Below are 20,753 nucleotides of genomic sequence, written 5' to 3'. Positions count from 1 at the left end.
TCAATGCCCCTAAACAAACTACATAACATATTGCTAAGATTCAAGTAAATATAGAACAAGAGTGAAAGTCACAAGTGTCATTGTAAATATATATTTTTAAAATCCTATGTAAATGTCATATGCATAGATTTTAAGTAAAAAAATGTATATTTTGAGCAATTTCTTATTCTCTTAAACATCATGAATTTGAATGCTATCTTTAGCAAGATTTTGGTCAAACACCACTGCTTAAACACAAAAAGAATATACTTAGTCCTCGAAATTGATTAGAGTAGAATTTTTTAGTAAAACTGCAAAACTTTGAGATTAAAGTTCCAACTATAATAATCTATGAAGTCAGGTTGTATTTCAACATATAATGAGAGAAGTGTTTTTCCTACCAATTAATGCACAAATATTTATAGTCACATATCACTGGAACTTTCAAACTCCAAATTTTAATTTCCAAAAGGTGCTAATAAATATTTCTCATTTCAAATAGTCAAATGAATCAAAAGATAAAATAACATAAACCTACAATTCATTAATTTAACAACTATAGTTATCAACAACAAATCCTTCCAAATTTCACCAGACTTTATATTTTTTTTCTTAATTTAATGCTTCCTCCGACATGATGTAAAAAAAATCCTCTCCCCGCTGATAATGGCTTTGTATATGAAAAAATTATAAGTCCTATTCATTTGCTATAATTTATAGGTAAAGCCATTAACAGGCTTCCATTGACTAATTTTTAAGTAAAATGGTATCTGATGAAACTTAGAAAAGGTCAAGCTATAAAAATGATGGCAGTTTAAGAAACAGGGCACAATAAATAATGTATACACAAGAAACCTAAAAATGAAAAAGTATTTATTTTGGCTCATTTATTCTTTTCTTATTACCATGTAAACATCATGAAAACAGACATGATGGTCTCTGTACCTAGCATAGAATATTTTGGGCACTTACTGTAGATACAATAAAAGCTGATTTGTCCACCATACTATCAAATGGACAATCTTGATTGATTTGCATGACTGACATTTATAATTTAATGATAACTGATATTCATAAAAACAATAACCTTCAAATTCAATGTAAGTCAACATTGTGATAGGACAGCCAAGAAAATATGTAATCTTCAATGACCCTGAAAGACATAGTTTTCAGGAATGAAGAGATAAAAATTCCACCTAGACTATTGTGCTGACTGGATTTTTAGGAAGATTTAGGAAGAACATTTATTGATAAGTATCTGAGCATCCAAAGGGAGGGAAACCAAGATAAGAAAGGTTTTACTTTCAGGCCATATGAAGATTGAAGGGAAATGAGGATGTTTAGCCTGGAAATGAGAAGACTCCTAGGGAACAGGATAGCTTTTTTTGAGGTCTCCACTTATCAGTTAAATTGTAATGGGCACTCTTCAGGGAAGGATTACTTATATTAGTTGGCTGCTAAGATCCCTTTAAACTATAAGATTTTTTGATTCTGTGATATGATGAACCTGAGATTCTACAAGATCTTCAGAATAAAATATTAAATTATTTTCAGTATAGTTTTGATGTTAAGTATATATTATCCTAATTTTCAAGAAACTGATCATCTATTATAATCTAAAATAGTAATTTTATGGTTTCCTAGAACAGTTGGACCACACTGGATAACAAAAACTGTACAACCTCATAAACACTATTACTACTTTACTTAATCCCAAGGTGCCTTTCAGCCCAAAAACAATGACCTCATTAATAATTTTAATTGTTGTGAGGATTCCCTCAGATAAACAAAGATAGTAATGCTTCCCTGACTGCCCATCTTGTACAATTATTAATCATCTCCCTCCCTGTTCTTTATTTTTATTTTAAAAATCTCAGGAATACCAATATACCATTTAGTTTATCCCTTTATTCTATCACATTCTTGCTAATAATCAAAGAACTTTCTTTTCCAATCATATATGTTACACTTATTTTTCTAACAGGCAAATCACCTTGGTAACACCATTTCTGCATCATACTTAGAACCACCATATTCTCTCAATTGATCTGTGAGTTCTTTTGTAATGTTAATTCTTCAAAAATTGTTTTCAGGTACAATGACCCAGGACAATTCTGAGGGATCTATGGTAAAGAACACTGCCCACATTCAGAGGAAGGACTGCAGGAGAGGAAACATATAAGAAAAACAACTGCTTGAACGCATGGGTCTGGGTGGACAGGATTGAGGGTGTGGACTCGAAACTACCACACCAATGCAACTACCAACAATTTGGAAATAGGTCTTGATCAAGGACACCTGACAAAACTAGTAGAAATGTGCATCGGCCATGGGTGGGGGGAGTGCGGGGGGTGAAGGGGAAAGTAGGAGCATGAATCATGTAACCATGTTAAAAATGAATATTAATAAATGTTTAAAAAAAATGTCAGAGCCATGAAGAATTACCCATAGCATCAGTGATTGCATTAATCTAGCCTACAATCAAATAAATGACAAGAAAAGTAAAAAAAAAAAATTGTTTTCAGGGTACTTAGGCTGGCTCAGTGTATAGTGACAAGTCTAGAGATGGGAGCTACTGGGCTCAAATATGACCTAAGATACTTCCTAGCTGCTTGATCCTCGGCAAGTCAGTTAAACCCAACTACCTAACCCTTACTGTTCTTCTGCCTTGGAACCTGGGACTGTACCTGTTTTCTATTATTTGCTGCCCAATAACAGCATGCTAATATTAAAGAACTACTTATCAATTTCACAAATGTTATAGGGGACTTGGAAAGATGTAATATGGGGATTAGGAGAGTGTAATATGAGATTAGGTAGGATATAATAGGGAGGTGCAGGATATAATATGAGGCTGAAGCTAGGGGTAATAACTGGTAGGATCAGGGAATAAGACAAGGCAAGGGACCCAAGGCTGGAGGTGATCAAGGGAATAGACTAGGTAGTGGGGAAGTTAAGGCAATATATTGGATGAGGAAGGTTCAATGATGAAGGATGGTAGTTGAGGTGGTAGGAGAAATAAAGGAATGTCTGAGTTTAGGGAGTATAACACTGAGGTAGCAAGGGTTTCAAGGGAGAGGATGAATTAATCTAAGCAGGCAAACAGCAGCAGGGAAATACAGGCTGGGACTTAGGTTAAAGACAAAACACTGAAGGGAAATAGAATGATCCCTTCAAGTAAAGGACACTATACAGCCAAGTTAGAATCAGCCAAGACAGATTGAAATTGACTTGTATTGAAGTTACACTTCCTTCAAAATGGATACCCTCAGTTTCCCTCAAACCCAGGGAGTATGTTATTCTTTTCCTCCTCCTCTCTCTCTTACTAATTAACTAATAAAGTAGCCAAAAGGTCTTGTTTAAACATAAAAGGGGTTTATTGTCTTCTTGGATAGATTGACAGGGTAGAGGATCAAGGAAGGCCTAACAGCTGCTTAGAGAAACCTCAGGTGGGGGAAGGGAAGCAGGAATGTGAGACTGAGAAAGGACCTGCCTTTACTCATCTCTCAAAGGTGATTTTGAAATCAAAAGGGGTTAGGAAGTTGGATACAAAGACTCAATAAATAATCTGTTGCCAGGCTAACACTAACTATCATAGATTTGAACTAACTCTCTGATTCACTCTCCTATTCACTCTTCTCAGACATTCAGGCAGGGGAAATGAAGGTAGGAAATAAGGTAGGGTAGGAAATTCTCCCCTCCCCTCCCCTCCTCTCCTCTCCTACCTAATTAGCTAAATTAACAAATCTCAAAAACTGCAGATCTAAGCTAGGTTTCAATCTCAAGAAGGAGCTTCAGCTGGACCCTGGTTCCCTCCAGAGTTCCCAGGTCCAACTGAAACTTTTTCCCAAGATTCTAAAAACCTTAACTGACAATAGAAATTCTGCAAAAATAGTTATGCCGGGGGCAGCTGGATAGCTCAGTGGATTGAGAGCCAGGCCTAGAGACAGGAGGTCCTAGGTTCAAATCCGGCCTCAGACACTTCCCAGCTGTGTGACCCTGGGCAAGTCACTTGATCCCCATTGCCTACCCTTACCACTCTTCCACCTATAAGTCAATACACAGAAGTTAAGGGTTTAAAATTAAAAAAAAAATAGTTATGCCCCCACTCTACACCACAATATGCCCCTTTTCTTTTTAAAATGTGCATCTAGTACCATTTTAACAGTTACTAAAGTCTAAGGGAATACTACTCTTATAAGCTAAATTCTAACTAAGTTTGCAAAATAAGAAAAGGTTGCTATCTCCTAAATTATGCTAAAACTAAACTAAGCTAAACTAAGACAGGTTATGGTAAAAGCATAGGAAATGAATGGGGATTTAAGTTTTGCAAAAAAAATTTTGAACAGAAAGGAAAATAAATTAAATTTTAACATTCACAAACATTATTAAGGCTAATATTTGCTAACTAGAACAAAGTAATGAATTCTATCTATACATCTATCTAATTTTATGAACTAATCAGAAAAAATTAAATAAGAAGACATTTTGCAAATAAGCTTCTAAATTCTAGTTCACTTGCTAAAGTTAGTGTATGAATAGGTTAGTACACTTATGCCGATGTTAGAAATGTTAGTAATAATAAGTAAGACTATATTAATTGTAAGACTATTGGTTGAACCATAGACTTTTGCTATGTACAATATTTACAAAGAAAATTTAAGAATCTGTCCCTGTACTAACTTACTAAACTAACTAAATTTTCCCTGTGTGTTAGTAAAACTTATTGCTAAGGGTTAGTAAGCAAAATACATATTTATATGACATGTCAGGTGATTTGAGTAGAAGGTATCTGAACCAGAGTAAGAGAAATTCTGTACTAAGGCAGCCATACTCTTTTCTCTTAAGTGTAAGTTTTGTGTTTCATGTAAATGTGAAGTCGGGAAAATGTTTTATGTGTTGTCTAGTGACTTATCCATGTACTGATGTGTTCCATACTTACTCTACCGGAATTCTTTGCAATGTGCATGAAGATGATGCACAAATGATGCCCAGAAATGAGCCTAAGTTAAAAATTCCTAATAGATTATGAAGTTCTCTAATTGGGGATGGGATGGACAACAATGTACTTACTATACTTCACCCCAAGCCACTACAAAAATTCTCCCTGATTGTAGGTTCAGGCTCTACTATATTATATAGCTTCTTTCATCCTAACTAAATTTAAAATAATTCACGGACTCAGTGTTATGCTAACATACTAAAGTGTTAGTTTTAAGGATCAATTTTAAAAACAGGACATCCCAAGGAACTAAAAGACTTATTATTATTAGATCAATCAACCAATATATAAGCCACACACCTACTGTGTGCTATGCACTATGCTAGTCAATGGGGATACTCCCCCCAAAAATTAAAACACTCGCATTCAAGGAGCTTATAAAAAAAATTAAAACACTCACATTCAAGATGTTTACATTATTGTGAATTAGTAATATCTGAGAAATTATGGACATTAAAAAGGTGGCAGAAGACTTAAAATAATTGTTCCTATTTTCTGAAAGGATAAAAGAAAAGATCTCAGAAAATGGGGGGAGGGGGGAAGAGAAGGAAGAGGAATGGAACATAACCTGTACTATATGCCAGGCACCAGTATTATAAAAATATCATTTCATTTGATCCCATTACAGTTGTAGAATACATGTATCATTATTATCCCTACTTTATAATCAAGTAAATTGAGGCAAACAAAGGTTAAGTGATTTATTTGCCCAGGATCACCCAGCTAGTAAAGTGTCTGAGGCCAGATTTGAGTTCAATTCTTCCTGAGTATAGTTTCAGTATTCTAAACATTGTATGTAATACTGACAACTTAAAACTATAAATAAACCATATTGTTTTAGAGTGAACCAACTATGGAATTCTTCTACTTAAAGGAGCAGGATGGTCAGTTGGCATATAGTTGGTTAAGTAGCAAAGTTAAATGTGGTAAGTATGAGTTGAAGCCAAGACCATGAACAAAAAGGTATGGGTTGAAGAAAGGTCAAAGGAGTACCAAGCTTCTCAAAGAACTGAGCAAGTCAATTGAATAACTTGGATAGGTAGAATATAGTAGGAAAAATAAACATCATCCCCAGGAAGTAGCATCTAAGACCTTTTTTGAGGAAATCAAGATACTAATGGGGTCTTTGTTATTGTTACTGGGTGGGGTTGTTAATATATTTGTTTATTTCATTAAGTATTTCCCAATGACAGGTAAGAAATCCCTTAACATTCATTTTTTAAAACTTTTGAATACCAAAATTTTTCCCTCCCTCCCTGAAAGGCAAACAATTTAATCTCAATTACAAATGTAAAGTCATGCAACAATATATATTTCCATATTAGTCACATTGCAAAAGAAAACAAATACAAAAAAGAAACTAAGAAGAAAAAGAAAGATGTTTAAAAAGTATGCTTTAATCTGCATTCAAATGTCATCCATTCTCTCCCTAGAGATGAATAACATTTTTTATCATGGGTCATTTGGAATTGTCTTGATTCATTTTATTGATAACAACTTTCAAAAATGATCATTGTTACAATATTGCTCTTTTCCTGGTTCTGCTCCCTTCATTTTGCATCAATTAATTTAAGTCCTACCAAGTATTTCTGAAACCATCCTACTGACCATTTTTTATAGCACAACAGTATTCCATCATTTTCATATACTACAACTTGTTTAGCTGATGGGCATTGCCTCAATTTTCAACCCTTTGCCTCCAATAAAATAATCAATAAAAGAACAACGGATAGAGTGTCAGAGTGGCAGGGTGGAAGACCTGAGTTCAAAATATGGCCTCAGACACTAGCTATGAGAACCTGGGCAAGTCACTTAACCCCATTTGTCATGGTCCCTCATCTGTAAAAAGAGCTGGAGAAGAAAATGGCAAACCACTCCAGAATCTCTGCCAAGAAAATCCCAAAAGGGTTATGAAGAATCTGTCACAACTGAACAACAACAAATAAATAATTTTGTACATATATATCCTTTTCTTTTTTAAATCTCTTTGGGATACAGATCCAGTAGTGGTATTTCTGAGATAAAGGGTATGTATAGTTTTGGGCAAATCTCCAAATTGCCCTTCCAGAATCATTAGTTGGATCAGTTCACAACTCCACCAACAGTGCATTCCCCTAAAGGAGTCTTAATCTAAACTCCTTGAATAGATATCACAGTTTCTATTCCTCTGTAAAGATGGTCTATTTTGACATGCAATTTTCTCTCTGTCTCTGTCTCTCTCTCTCCCACAAAGGGTATTCAAAGTCAATTCAGTTTTCTAAACAGAGGAAGGTGAGAATATGATGAACACAGAAATGGTCATATTTTTTAGATATTTTTCCAAAGATCCTTGCACAAGTATATATACTTTAATGAAACAAAGTTTAACACGAAGTCAAGGAAAATGAGACTGATACAGCCAATTAACTCCAATTGATAGATGTGCATGATAACATTTAATATGAACATATGAAGCAGCAATAAGAACTATATTCAAAGGGGTAGCTGGGTAACCCAGTGGATTGAAAGCCAGGCCTAGAGACAGGAGGTCCTAGGTTCAAATCTGGCATCAGACACTTCCCAGCTGTGTGACCCTGGGCAAGTCACTTAATCCTCATTGCCTAGCCCTTACCACTGTTTAAAAAAGCAACACTATATACATGCTCTGAGAAACAATATGAAAGTAATAAGTAGGCAAAATCTGTTCTATTTCTCACTAGCACTCATTTTGATATGTAATAATAATAACAAAGTATTTTACATATCTCATTTGATCTTCGCAAAAGCCTCTGAAATTAATGCAATTATTATTATTACCATTTTAAAGATGAAGAAACTAAGGTTGTTTAAGTGACTTGCTCAGATCACATAAACTAGTTATTTGTCTGAGCTAGGATTTGAAATTGGATCTTCCTAAACCCAAATCCACCACCTTATCAACAATCTACCTACCTGCCTTCAATATAAACTAGTATCCAATTTTTAATGCAACTTTTTAAAATATTAAAATAATTCAAGAGCAGTTATAAATATTTCTAAAAAATAATAGATGTTCTAAGATGGAATGGGATTCTTCATAACATCTCTTTATTAAGGCATCTAAGCAGGAGCTAAATGACCACCAGTCAAGAACATAGTAAAGGGTATTAGTGGATTAGGTAAGTAATTGGATTAAGAGATAATTTATAAATGACATTAAACAGTAATAATATTAAAGAAACCAATGATAGGATAAATAATGTGTTTTTAGCAGAACAAGATTTCTTTCGAATTCCCACTAGCACAGCACTTTAAGGTTACAAAGTATTTCTTAACAGAAATATTATGAGCTAAACAAAGGAAATATCACAAAAGCTAGTACCAGACTCATCAAAAGTCTTTCAAGTGTTAAGATGAGGCATGAACTAAGATCTTCTAACATCAAAAACAATGCCTTTTCCCACTACAACTCATTGCTTCATCACATCTGGGAAAAAAGGAAGTCAACCATAACTCCTATGCCTTACCTCTGTCAGTTTCATGATCTTTATTAGGAAAGCACTTTCCATTTCTTCTAATTTTATTGACCAGGATTTACTATGGTTCCAAAATAACAACTTGCTTCATTTTTTAACTATCCAAGTTTGTTTCATAGTTCTTACTAGAATCTCTTTCAGGTTCACGGGTTTCCAAACAAGTAAATTATTGCTCTTCAATAGTCTTAAATTATTTTCTGATGCCTTGCCATGGTTATATTATGATCCTGGGCATACATACCATAATTTTGGTAGTCCCTACACCAAGCTAGAAAGACTGAAGGCATTACCAGCCTTTCTTCCACATTCAGCTAACTCTTTAGAGACTCTGCAGAAATATGGCTACTAGAACATGATTTTTTTAAAGCAATTCGTTAAGACTATTTAATAAAACATAATCTCTATTGATGAAGAAAGCATCTACATCAATGAAAAGACAGAACCTTGAAGATGTGATTACTCTATTCCCTCTCTCAAAAATGTTTCTTTTGAACAAAGTACTTAGTTTTATTCCAATAATGAGTTCCACCCTACCGAGACACAGTAATATCTAAAAGGTTTATTTTCCCACATGTATTAATATTTTTATTACACAAGTTTTTTGTGCATTAGTTTATAGCCTAGAATCTTCCTTTACAATTTTTCTTGTTACTTCAATTGTCTTTTCATAGTAAAGATAACAATCATAATAGTTAGTATTTATGTAGTCAGAACTTCAAGGTTTGCAGAATGTTTCATTTCATCCTTACAACCACGTGATAGGTGCTATTATTATCCATATTTACAGATGAAGGAACAGATGGAGAAAGATTAAATGACTCGCCTGAGGTCAGGATTTGATTGTTATAATGCCTCTTCCCTCAAATTTGTTTATAGACTTCTAGATCAGACTGCCAAATCTTTTTTTTTTTTTTTGGCCAAGCAAGTCTCAATTATAGAAGATCTAGGGGAAATGAAATCCTAGTCACAGGCTTTTTTTCAATCCTCATTCTCCATGACCTCCCTGCAGCCTCTTTCCTGGATACTTTCTTCTCTCTAGGTTTCCAGAATATCACTCTTTCCTGGTTCTCCTTTCTTATCAGATCAGTTTATTTTCAGTCTCCTCTGCTAGGTCCTCAGCCAGATCCTTTCCTCTAATCTTATGTGTCCTCCAAGACTCTATCCTAGTCTTTCTTCTCTTCTCCCCTCTATGCTATTTCACTTAATGATCTCATCAACTTCTATGGATTTAACTATCATCTGATGATTCTGGAATCTACCTGCTCTAACCTCTCTGCTTACATCCAGCTCTGCATCCCCAACTGCCTTTTCCTTTTCTAGATTATATATCAATATAATTTTCAATAATTCTTCTGACATTTTACAATCCATGTTCTCTCTCTTTCTTCCCTCTTCCCCAAGACAGCAGATATAAAACAGGTCATACATGTTACTCTACAATACGTATTTCCATGTTCATCATGTTGTAAAAGTGTGAGGACAGTCAGAGCAGGTCTCGCAACATAAAAGATGCATATCACACTATAGAAAAATTCATGGAGGAAATAAAGTGAAGACTGGCATGCTTCAATCTCAATTCAGATTCTATCTGTCCCTTCTATGGCAGTGGTTAGTCTTTTTTGTCATGAGTCCCTTGAGGTTGAACTGGATCCTTGCACTGCTGATAATAGTTGTTATTCACATTTGATTATTGTACATTATTGCTGTTACTCTGTATAATATTCTCTTGCTTCTGCTTACTTCACTTTGTATAAGTTCATAAGTCTTTCCAGGTTTGGGTTTTTTTTTTTGTTGTTTTGTTTTTTATGATTCTCTTGTCATTTTTTGATGGCACAATAGTCTCACTGCCTTTTAGACATCTCAACCTGGATTTACAGTGAACATCTTAAACTCTGCAAGTCCAAAAATGTAATTATCTCTTCCCTTAAATTTTCCCCTTTCTAAATGTGCCTATTGCCTTTGTGGGTACCATCATCTTCCCACTCCCACAGCTTACAACCCAGTTGTCATCCTCAATTCCTGTCTCTCAACTTCATATCCAATTTGTTTCCAAGGACTGTGTGGATTTCACCTATGCAACATTCCTCAAATGCACATCTTCTTGCCTCAGATAATGCCACCATTCTGGTACAGCTCTCAGCACCTTATGCCTGAACTATTACAAAAGGCTGATAGTGGATCAGTAGTCACAGATCTATCCCCAGTCCAGTCCATCTTTATTCTGCTCTATTGTAAGTGATTTTCCTAAATCTCAGGTCCCACCACATCATCTTTTACACAATAAATTCTAGTAGATCTTGTAAAAATGATAATATTGTGAGCTACATAAATAAAGGGCAAAAACTATGTCAATAAAGGTTCAAAATTGTTTCTGATACTTTTGATAGATGTAATCAAAAGTATCTTCAGTGATAAAGTGAAGCTCATAGATGAACTTCCCTTCAGGGCCAGGCACAAGGAACTCTAAAGAGACTCTTGTTATAGAAAAATAAACTATTTATTGAAAACATATAAGGATAAAAAGGATTTCTAATTCTAAGGGATTCTAACTCCACCCAAATAAAACTCGCTAATTCCAAAAGGAACCGCTTCTCCTGTGTTTCAAAGGCTACACTAATCCCTCCTGATCTAACCCAAATGTATATTATTCTAAATAAAACTACCACTATCATCCTTAGGATGCTTAACTTCGCCTTTAAGTTATAATGATAACAAAGGCTAGCTGGCCGAGTCTCAATAATTATCAAGTTAGGACTCTGAGTCTGTTAAGGCTCAAACCAAAGACCAGAGTTTCTTTGGTCTTCTCAGAGTTTAATCAATCTATAAATAGTAACAGATAATCAATAGTTTTTCCCCAAGTTGAAAAAGAAAACACTAAGCTCCTTCGGGTCTTTCACTCAGACAGAGAGAGGCAAAGATGTTACCTTCTCCAACCCTGAGAGAGAAAATATCTATGTGACTCTGTCAAATGCCAGAGACCAACTGTCAAACTGCCACACCCAGAGAGAGTAACTATCACAGAAAAAACATGTACAACTGCCAACATTTAAAATTAACACTCTCAGCTCTGCTTCAAACTTGAATTCTTTCTCAAGCCAGTTTCTTCGCTTATCTCTAAACTAATAAAACAGTACTTATTTTCTAATATCATTCTTATAATCTTCAGGATCAAATTTAAAATCCTCTGAAATTTAAAATTCAAAGCCCTTCATAATCTCTCACCAGCACCACTTATCCAGTTTTCTTACCCCTTCCCACCACCTTCCCATTCTTCAATCTAATGACTTTATTTCCAATGGAATAAAACACTCTACATTTCTTATTTCCAGGCATTTTCTCTAGCTGTCCACATGCCTGGAACACTCTTCACTCTCCATCTTCAACTTCATCTCCTGGCTTCCCTAGTTTCCTTTAAGTCCCAAATAAAACCCCATCTTCTACAGGAAGTTTTTCCTAATGTCCAGAAACCTCTTACTTCTAGTGCCTTTCTTCTTTTAACTATTTCCTATTTATCCTACCTCTCCCATTAGATTATGTGCTCCTTCAAAGATGGGGTGGGGGGGGAGGTTTCTTTCTTTGTATCATCATTGCTTGGCACAGTTCCTAGCACACAGTAGGTGATAAATAAATGCTTAATGACTGATTAACTGTTGTAATGAATAGATCTAATTCCTCCCTAAGCAAAGAACATTTTTCTAAGAGCTGATGATACAAAGAGGTATTAAGAGGCTGCCCCCTCAAAAAGCTTACAACTACCACCTCACACAGACCTTCCATTCAAACAGAAAATAAACAAGCCATTTCTGTGCTCTTATGAAGATTTTTTTAAACTGTAGTTGTGTATTACTGCCCAGAGAAAAGCTTTAAGTCTTCACTGTAACACGTGACTTGATAGCACAAAAACCCCCACCATCTCTTCATGCCATGTTATAGCACTTTCTGGAATTAAAAAAAATTTTCTTAAATAATTTTAAAAAGGAAAAAAGCCTATCACTGAAAATCTGTTTGCATATTACAGCATGAGGTGACCATAGATATTCAAAAGTTATGTCAGCCAAGTAAAATTCTAGTAGATCTGATTAAGGTAGAAAGATTTTAAATACAAATTCTATAATGGACTGTATGTGTGTTGTCCAAAGATCATGCTAAGTACATCATGAGGTCAGCTCTATGGGAAATTTTCTGGACAGAGCAACTCTTAACTTCACTTCTTATAGACTTGACATCACCTACACTGATAAAATAACAGGTTTGTTTTTTTGTAAGTTCACATTTTTATCATACAGGTAACAGAAAGTTTTTGGTGCTTACTTACTAAGTAAAGGAATGATATAATCATCCCTCTGTTCAAGGATGTACTGGAGACAGGGAAGAGAAGACTGAAACACCAATAAGGAAGTCATTCTTGAACTAAGAAGCTGTATGAGTAGTGAGAAAAGAATAGATGTGATGAACTGAATAGATATGTGGAGAAAGGGAAGAGAGCAATGAGGAATCAAAGATAATAATTACGAGACTGAATCTGGAAGATGGGAAGTATGTTGGTATCCACAACAGATACAGAAAAATTCAGCACCCCATTCTTCAGGAATAAGCTACTTTAAAGTAAAGAAAATGAAGCAACCTCATCTCTAGCTCACCAGATTTATTTGACCTAGAAATGAACAACTTAGTCCTGTATGGACTGGAATCTCAGGGGTCTGTAGCCCAAAGTCACTCTAATGATCAGACAGGAGACTTGATAAGATGCTGGCAGAAAAATGTGGCCTTTATTAGAGAGAGGGAGAAGACAAGGAGCACTGCACTGAGTGGTTGACCCAAAGCAATGTCCATTACAAGTAGACTCAGAATATATAGGAAACAAAACAACACTTCTATTTAGTTACAGACCACTCACTACCTGTGTATGATACAATATCTGTGGATGTTATAGTTTTCTTTATCTTGTCCTACCCTCCTTAAATTTCCCAGTGTTCTTGAACTCATGGGAGCATTCCTCAAGTAAGCAGTTTCTAAGTTGAGTCAAAGTTTAGGCATGGCCAAGGTCTTACAGACTGAAATATTTGGGACAGGTAGTTAAGACTGTAGCTTTAGGTTCAGGAACCTTTGGACCTATAATTTTCCATCACCACCTAGCTTCTAACCTCTATAACCTTTTGAATGCTGACTGTCAGCTCTATTAGGGATCCATAATAAGAAAAAGGGTTTTTTAGGCCACATTAGAAATTAGGATAATTAAAAATGTGTATATGTGTGTGTGTGTATATTTATATAGCTGCTTGGGAAGGGGGATTTCTCTACTCTTCATAAGGAGAGAATGATATCTCTCTTCTGAAGGGCACCTAACTTTCACTAATTTTCTTTTGGAAGTTGCCAATCTAAAATTATAAAGACTAGCTAATATATGTTGGAGAATACATGATTTCAACCTAAACAGTCCTAACTGCTATATCTGTATAAGAATTAGAAGAACATTTAAAAGAGACTGACAAGTACAGGAGCAAGTACATGAAAATAAGTATTAATGAACTGCTGATTAGAATTGTGATTTTTCTTTAAAAGAGAAATGTAAATTTAAAAAGCAAATTTGAGATATGACCTTTTTAAAGTCATTTAGGCAGGAGTCTTAACCTGGTATATCTGAACTTTTTTAAAAAATAAGTTGTTAACTGTTTATGTGTGTGTATATGTGTAATTTTTTTTTTTGTAATCTCACTTATCTTATGCTTTAGGAACATTATCTGAAAAGACCTCCAAAGGTTTTTATCAGACTGCCAAAGGGATCTATAAAGCAAAAAAAGTTAAGAGCCCCTACATGCATATTCTTTGATTCAGCTATACTACTACTAAGCTTTCATCCTAAAGAGATCAAAGAAATAAAAAAAGACATATATGCACAAAAAAATTCATGAAGTTCTTTTTTTGGTTGCATTGAACACAAAATTAAAGGGATGCCCATTAATTGGGGGATGACTAAATAATTCATAGAATAAGAGTGTAATGGAATACTATATTGATCTGTAAAAAATTAAGAAAAAAGATAGTTTCAGAGAACATAGGATGACTCATATGAACTGATTAAAAAAATGAGTGGATCAAGGAGAATAATTTATAAAATAGTAAAAAAACAGATTTAAAAACTCTGAACAATGCAATGGTCAAGCATGATTATGTAAGATAAATGATGAATGCTCCCTGCTATATATAGAAAAGACATATGTTTTGGTCATGGCCCATGGAAATTTGTTGTGCTTGAAGAGGCAAAGAGTCTGTTTTTACTTTTCTTTCTCAATGTAGCAAAGGGGATGAAAGAAAATATCTGATTGAATGAAAAAATTTAATAAACACTATACAAATCTTAAAGCACCATATTAATATGATTATTGATCATTAGTGATTCATATGCCTACTTTCTCATTTTTATAAAATATAATGATGAAACACATTCCTTAGCAAAAAGGTGGTGGTCTATGGGTACAAAACATGATATTTAGTCACTGTGTCAAATGGTTTTGCTTAATTTTTCTTGGTTCTAAGTGTGGGTTCAATGGGGGCAGTTATATATAAAACAAAAACAAAAAGCATCAATAAAACCATTTTTAAAGATTAAAAAATATATCTATACTTCAAAAAATAATTCTAAGATATATCAACTACATTTCAATCCTACAAGAAAGTAAAAGTATAAACACATTTTCAAGGAATTTATTTGAAATTGGTGAACTTAAGTCTAAAATTTTCAGACAAACTGAACCAAACCTAATTCAAAGTAAATGAAGCCAATTCAGAACAAAAATATTTTCATAAACAATCGCTAAGTGTATCATTCAGGTAAGAAGAATCTGAATAAGCTAACATTACTCCAGCAATGGACTTTTCTGGAGTTGATACCGAAAACTGGATTCAGCCTCAAATCACTATTCCAAAAATTTTGAGTCTGAAGACTCAAATCAATATTTCTGTTCAATAAATGACAAAGAATTTTAAAAAATTATTTGTTCTCAAAGATATTTACCCATTTATATGATCCCAAAGACTGGAAAGTAATAATCTACAAATATTTATTAAGTTTAAATATTTATCACATGCCAAGCACTATATTTGAAACTTTATACTAAATTAATTCAAATAGAAATATAAACTACTTATGTAAAATAACATAAGATTAACAATATTCCTAATTTAGAGATGTGTATTCAGACTGAATATTCATATGAAAACTCATTTTTAAAATTTCCTGTAAATCTATTTGTCTGGAGTGTTTTTAGAATTACTCAACTGAACAGGCATTTAATTAGCATTAACCATGTGACAGGCATTGTCAAGAATTGTTAGGAATACAAAAACAAAAAACCACTGTGGCGGGATAGGGAGATATGGAATGACACAACACACATATAGATACCATAAAATGAATACAAAATAACTAAAGAGGATTCTAATAACTATGGAAATCAGGAAAGGCGAGGGTTAGGGAAGGAGAGGGGGTATGGTATGACAACACATACACAGGTAACATGTAAAATTAATACTAAGTAACTGAGGAAGCTGCTAATACTTTCCTAGTGATGGCAAAACTTTAGACCCAATACCCAAATTGCACCCTCAAATTGCATATGAGCTACCCCTCCCCACACTTTACCCCAGACAGTGGAGGGAGGAAGCGCTCCCACTGGGCTCCTGGGCAGAGGGGTGAGTCATGTGAGAAATGTTCTCAGGCTTATGGAGAGGGAAAGGGGAGCAGTCCCCGCCGGCACTCATGCCATAGGTTCACCAACATGGGACTAGACTAAGATATGGGAGCTAAAAGTTCTTTGAAGCATTAGAAGCATTGTTAAATAGGGCATTATTTTTCTTAAATACACCAACCAAAAAAAGTTGGTAAAGTTAGCATACTATGGCATAAGTCTCATAATCAATCCAATTCCAGCAAAACATTCAGTAGGAATAATTATAGTTCTCTCTCTGTACAGAGATAGTGGATTATAGGTGCATAGATCAAAAATAGCCTTCATTTGTTTTACTAAATTTCATTACTCTTTTATAAAAGATAAATCTATAAGGGGAGAATCACTGAGAAATGAATCATTTAAAAAGTAAAAAAATGTTTTTTTCAAACTATAATTTAGTTTCAAACTTGAAGAACTATGACATAGACATAACCATAATGCGCTTTGGAGAGGTGCAAAATGTTATGAGAGGGAGAGGAACCTCAGGAAAGGTAATGGCTAAGAAGATATGGTAAAGCTTCTTGAAGGAAGTGGGATTTTTATGTGGGTTTAAAAGAAAGCAGGAATTTAAAGAGATGGTAGTGAGGAGAGGAATCATTTGAGAAATAAAGGCCAAAAAAGCGGGGGGGGGGGGGGGGGAGGATATGTTCATAAAGCTAGAATGAAGAATGATCTATTAGTTGAGTGACATTGTAAAGGGCCTTCAATGCCAGACTTAGCAGCCTCATGCTTAGTTGATAAGCAATAGGGAGCCATTGAAGGAAGGAAACAAGCACTTATGAAGTGCCTACTGTGTTTCAGGCCATGTGCAAAGTACTCTACAGATAATTACCTCATAAGATCCTCACAAACAACTCTGAGTGGTAGGTGCTAATTATTCTTCATGTTACAGCTGAGCAAAATAGGGCAGACAGACTTGCTCAGGATCACACAGCTAATATCCATTTCACACTCAGGTCTTCCTGACTCCAGGCCCAGCAACATCCTGACTGAAGGGTTTTGAACATTAAAATAGCATGACCAGATCTCTGGCAGTATTATGAAGATTAGAGATGAAAGGCCCTCTTTTTAAGACTACTGCAGCAGTTAAGTAGAGGTATTCCTTCCACATCTAGACTTTCCTCATCAAGGTTTTGCTATATCCCAGGGGGCAGCATAAGAAATTAAATGGGAATTTGTGGGAGGTTTTGGGGAAACTGGAGGAGACAAGTAAAAACTAACACATGGCATGGAAAAAGTTTAGAAATTCAGAAAGACAAAATATATATACAGTATCATAGAATATCAACATATTTTATCTTTTTAATACCATAAATATACAAATTTCTTTTACTGTAAACACCATTTTTTGTCAAAACATTTATTAATTAGGGTTGTAGCTATGAACATAAAGATGTAAAAGATTTACAGAAGAAGTTTGATGGAATTACATAATATTAAGGATATGGAATATTTAATATGAGTAGAACAGACAAAGAAAAAGAGACAAATCAAATGTAGAAATAAGCACTGATTTAAAGATAAGCTGGAGGAGGGGATAGAAGCAGGGGAGGTCCCATCCAGGTAGATTTATACTATTAGTCATGGAGGTCTGAAGCTCAATCAATGCCTCAACAAGCAAACAACTTGCAAGTTATCTGCCTACAGGTGATAATTAAGATGGCCAAACTAAAGCTCATTGGGGGGTGGGAAGGAAAAAGCTATCCTTAAGGTTGGAAAACTAATGGAAACAAAGAAGCAGTTAGAGGCAGAAGAACCAGTTGAAGTCTGTCAGAAGCTATAGTAGTAAAAAGTGTACAGAGAAATTAGAAAAGAGAAAGAGGTCAAAGGCAATGAAAATTAAAGGGAGGGTGGGTCAAAAATGGATCAGGAACTCATTGGTAATATTGGAGAATAGTTTCACTACACTGATGAGAGGGGAGTTAAGACTTCATGAGGCTGAGTCAATGGGGGAAATTATAAAGTGGGGGCAGCTATTTCACACATTAGAAAAGTAAAAATTATATAAACGGAGTGGTCAGTAACCAATTTTTCATACTTAAAGAGCAAAGCTCTTTTAGAGTCAGGTCCAATTTGCAAAACCAGCCTGTCCGAACGTCCAGCTTCCCATGCTTATACTCTGACTGTGCTGCAACTTTCATAATGTTGGCTTCCTGGGTTTGAGGGAGGACTTCTCTCAGGGTTAAGAATGACTGGGAAAATGTAGGTTTTGTTTGGATTTCTTTACATCAGACTAGTTACCTCAGAGAACGCCCACCAGCGAACCCAAGAAAACTTGGCAAAGAAACCAAAATGAAGGCAATCAATTTCCAATAAGCAAGTCCGTCCTGGGGCAAAGTCCACAGAACAGAAGGATTTCCATCAGCAAAACACTCACCAGGAGCCAATGAGGACTGAGTGCAGTCTGGTTTAGACAAAAGGCACCTTGTTACTGGCAACAGAGCCACTTTTCCAAGTTGCATTGCCTCGGGGGAGCCTCCCTCCTCCTTCCCCCTTTACCCACCGTGGGATACTCACAAGGTGACCGTCCGGTTGGGCAGCGTGTCCGGCGGCAGGACCTGCGCCAGGTCCAGGCTGCTGCACACCACCTTTCCCTCCGGGGCCGCGGCGGCCGCTGCTCCGCCTGCCGGGGACTTGCTGGCGCCCTTGGGCCGCCCGTCGTGCTTGCAGCCCGGGGGCAGAGCAGTGGCTCCCGGGTTGCTCTCCCATAGGGCGATCCAGAGCATCCAGCCGAGCAGCAGGCGGCGCCGCCAGCGGCCGGCATAGCGCTGCCGCTCACCCACGGGGCCGAGCCGGCCAGCCGGCTTCATGCTCTGGGCGAAGCGAGGCGCTGCGAGGCCGGGCGGAGAGGGAGGGCTGTACGGAAGGAGGGCTGGGCCGGGCCTGGCCTGGCTTCGCGCAGGAGGGAGCACTGGCGGGGGGTTGGCGTTAGCGCGGGGGCTGCCCGCGGGCTGGCGGTAGCGCCCGGAGCCTCAGGGCAGCAGAGGGTAGACGGAGGCTAGGAGGGGGAGAAGGCGACACTGGAGGGCGAGCGCCCCCCATGCTCCTTTGTCCAGGCGGTCCGCCTAGCGCTTCCCCTCGGTTCCCCCTCACGGGAGCCCCAGGGTCATGGCCGGCTGGGTCACTAGCAGAACGCCTTTAAATCTCGGATCCGGGCCGCCTCCGCCACCGTCTCCTCCTCCTCCGGACATGGCCCGGGGACTCGGCTACCTCGGCGGCGGCGACTCCTCCCCACCCCACCCCTGACCACCTTCTCTCCCTCCCCCCTGGGCCGCCCGAGGCTTCGGTAAAGAGGGGGTGGCCGGCCAGCTACGCCGCGGCCTGGGCAGGGTCTCACTGAGCAAGGGAGGAGAGGCGGACCCCCTGGCGGTGGGGGAGGGGAGGGGACGGGCTTGGCGGACGCTTAGGGTGAGGATCCGGTCTAGCGCAAGGACCGAAAGCTGGGGGAGGGGAAACGGGAAAGGGCGGGGGTGGGGAAAGAGATGAGGAAAGTTCCAATCCAAACTCTGGCGGCTCCCGCGGTTCCCTGTCTCTTCACTGGCTCGGATTTTCCCTCCTGTTCTAATCCACCACACAAAGCCACCCTGTGTGTGCACTCGGGTGGAAAGGGAAAGTCGGTGTGTGCACTGAGGGACTAGAGCTTGCAAACAGAATGGAATTTTGTGAACTAGCAAGGAACAAATGAGAAGTGGGAAAAGAGCATGTGAAAAACCAAACATCTCACACACACACACACACACACACACACACACACACACACACACACACACACACACACACACACACACGAGGGTCTCTCACTGCCGGGTCTAACGTGGCTCGCTTTCACGCCAACCAGATTCCATGTCTCCCCTTACTTTGGAGACAGTCTCAGCCTCCTTATCGGAAACCCTTCCCCATTGCTAGCTAGGAGCTCCTTTTCCATAAATTGATGAGGGCTCCCTTGGTCCCGTCCCTAGCCCCGGATCCATCTCCCTACCCAACTGTAACTCCTTCAGGACCTGGGCTGCAACTTTGTAGAAGAACATTCTCACTTGAATTAGAACTTTATTCAGGTCCCAAGTTACAGTTGCTTTTAAACTAGGAAGAATGCCTGAAACCATTAACCCACGGGCTTCTTAAAATTCTTTGGTCGAAATAGCCACCTCAAGTCCCCTTGGGGAATATTGCTGAGAATCATGATTTATTCCACCAGCAACTTTAGATTCAGTGCCCTGGAAATTCACTTTCCCATTATTGGAAAAATGGCAGTAACGTTAGTTTACAATTGTATAGTTCAAGTTTACAAGTTTTTAAGTTTACAAAGTGTTTTATATGCCTTAGCTAATTTGATCTTCCCAAGTAACCCTGTGAGGTAGTTCCAGCTCTATTTTGCTAATAAGGAAAGAGGTTCAAAGAAGTCCTGACTTCACCACAATCACACAACTAAAGGAGCCAGGATGCCAATCCAAGTCTCTGTCTCCAAGTACAGTACTCATAATATTAAAAATGTATATATACTTTTGAGCATAATAAAATGTACTAGATATTGAAGAATATAAAAAGTTA

The 20,753-nt window shown here is 37.2% G+C and overlaps 1 protein-coding gene across 1 annotated transcript in view; it reads right to left on the bottom strand.

Annotated features, from left to right (window-relative positions):
- ADGRA3 (adhesion G protein-coupled receptor A3) overlaps nt 1-19,015 on the bottom strand; it is a 175,040-nt gene extending 156,025 nt beyond the window's left edge. Inside the window, exon 1 of the mRNA XM_044681394.1 lies at nt 18,723-19,015. Coding sequence (XP_044537329.1) covers nt 18,723-19,015 — 293 coding nt within the window. The remainder of the gene's footprint in view (nt 1-18,722) is intronic.
- Between the last annotated feature and the right edge of the window lie 1,738 nt (nt 19,016-20,753).

This window comes from Gracilinanus agilis, chromosome 6, assembly GCF_016433145.1.
Source record: "Gracilinanus agilis isolate LMUSP501 chromosome 6, AgileGrace, whole genome shotgun sequence".
Taxonomy (NCBI): domain Eukaryota; kingdom Metazoa; phylum Chordata; class Mammalia; order Didelphimorphia; family Didelphidae; genus Gracilinanus; species Gracilinanus agilis.
This window is presented reverse-complemented; position numbering and strand designations above follow the sequence as displayed.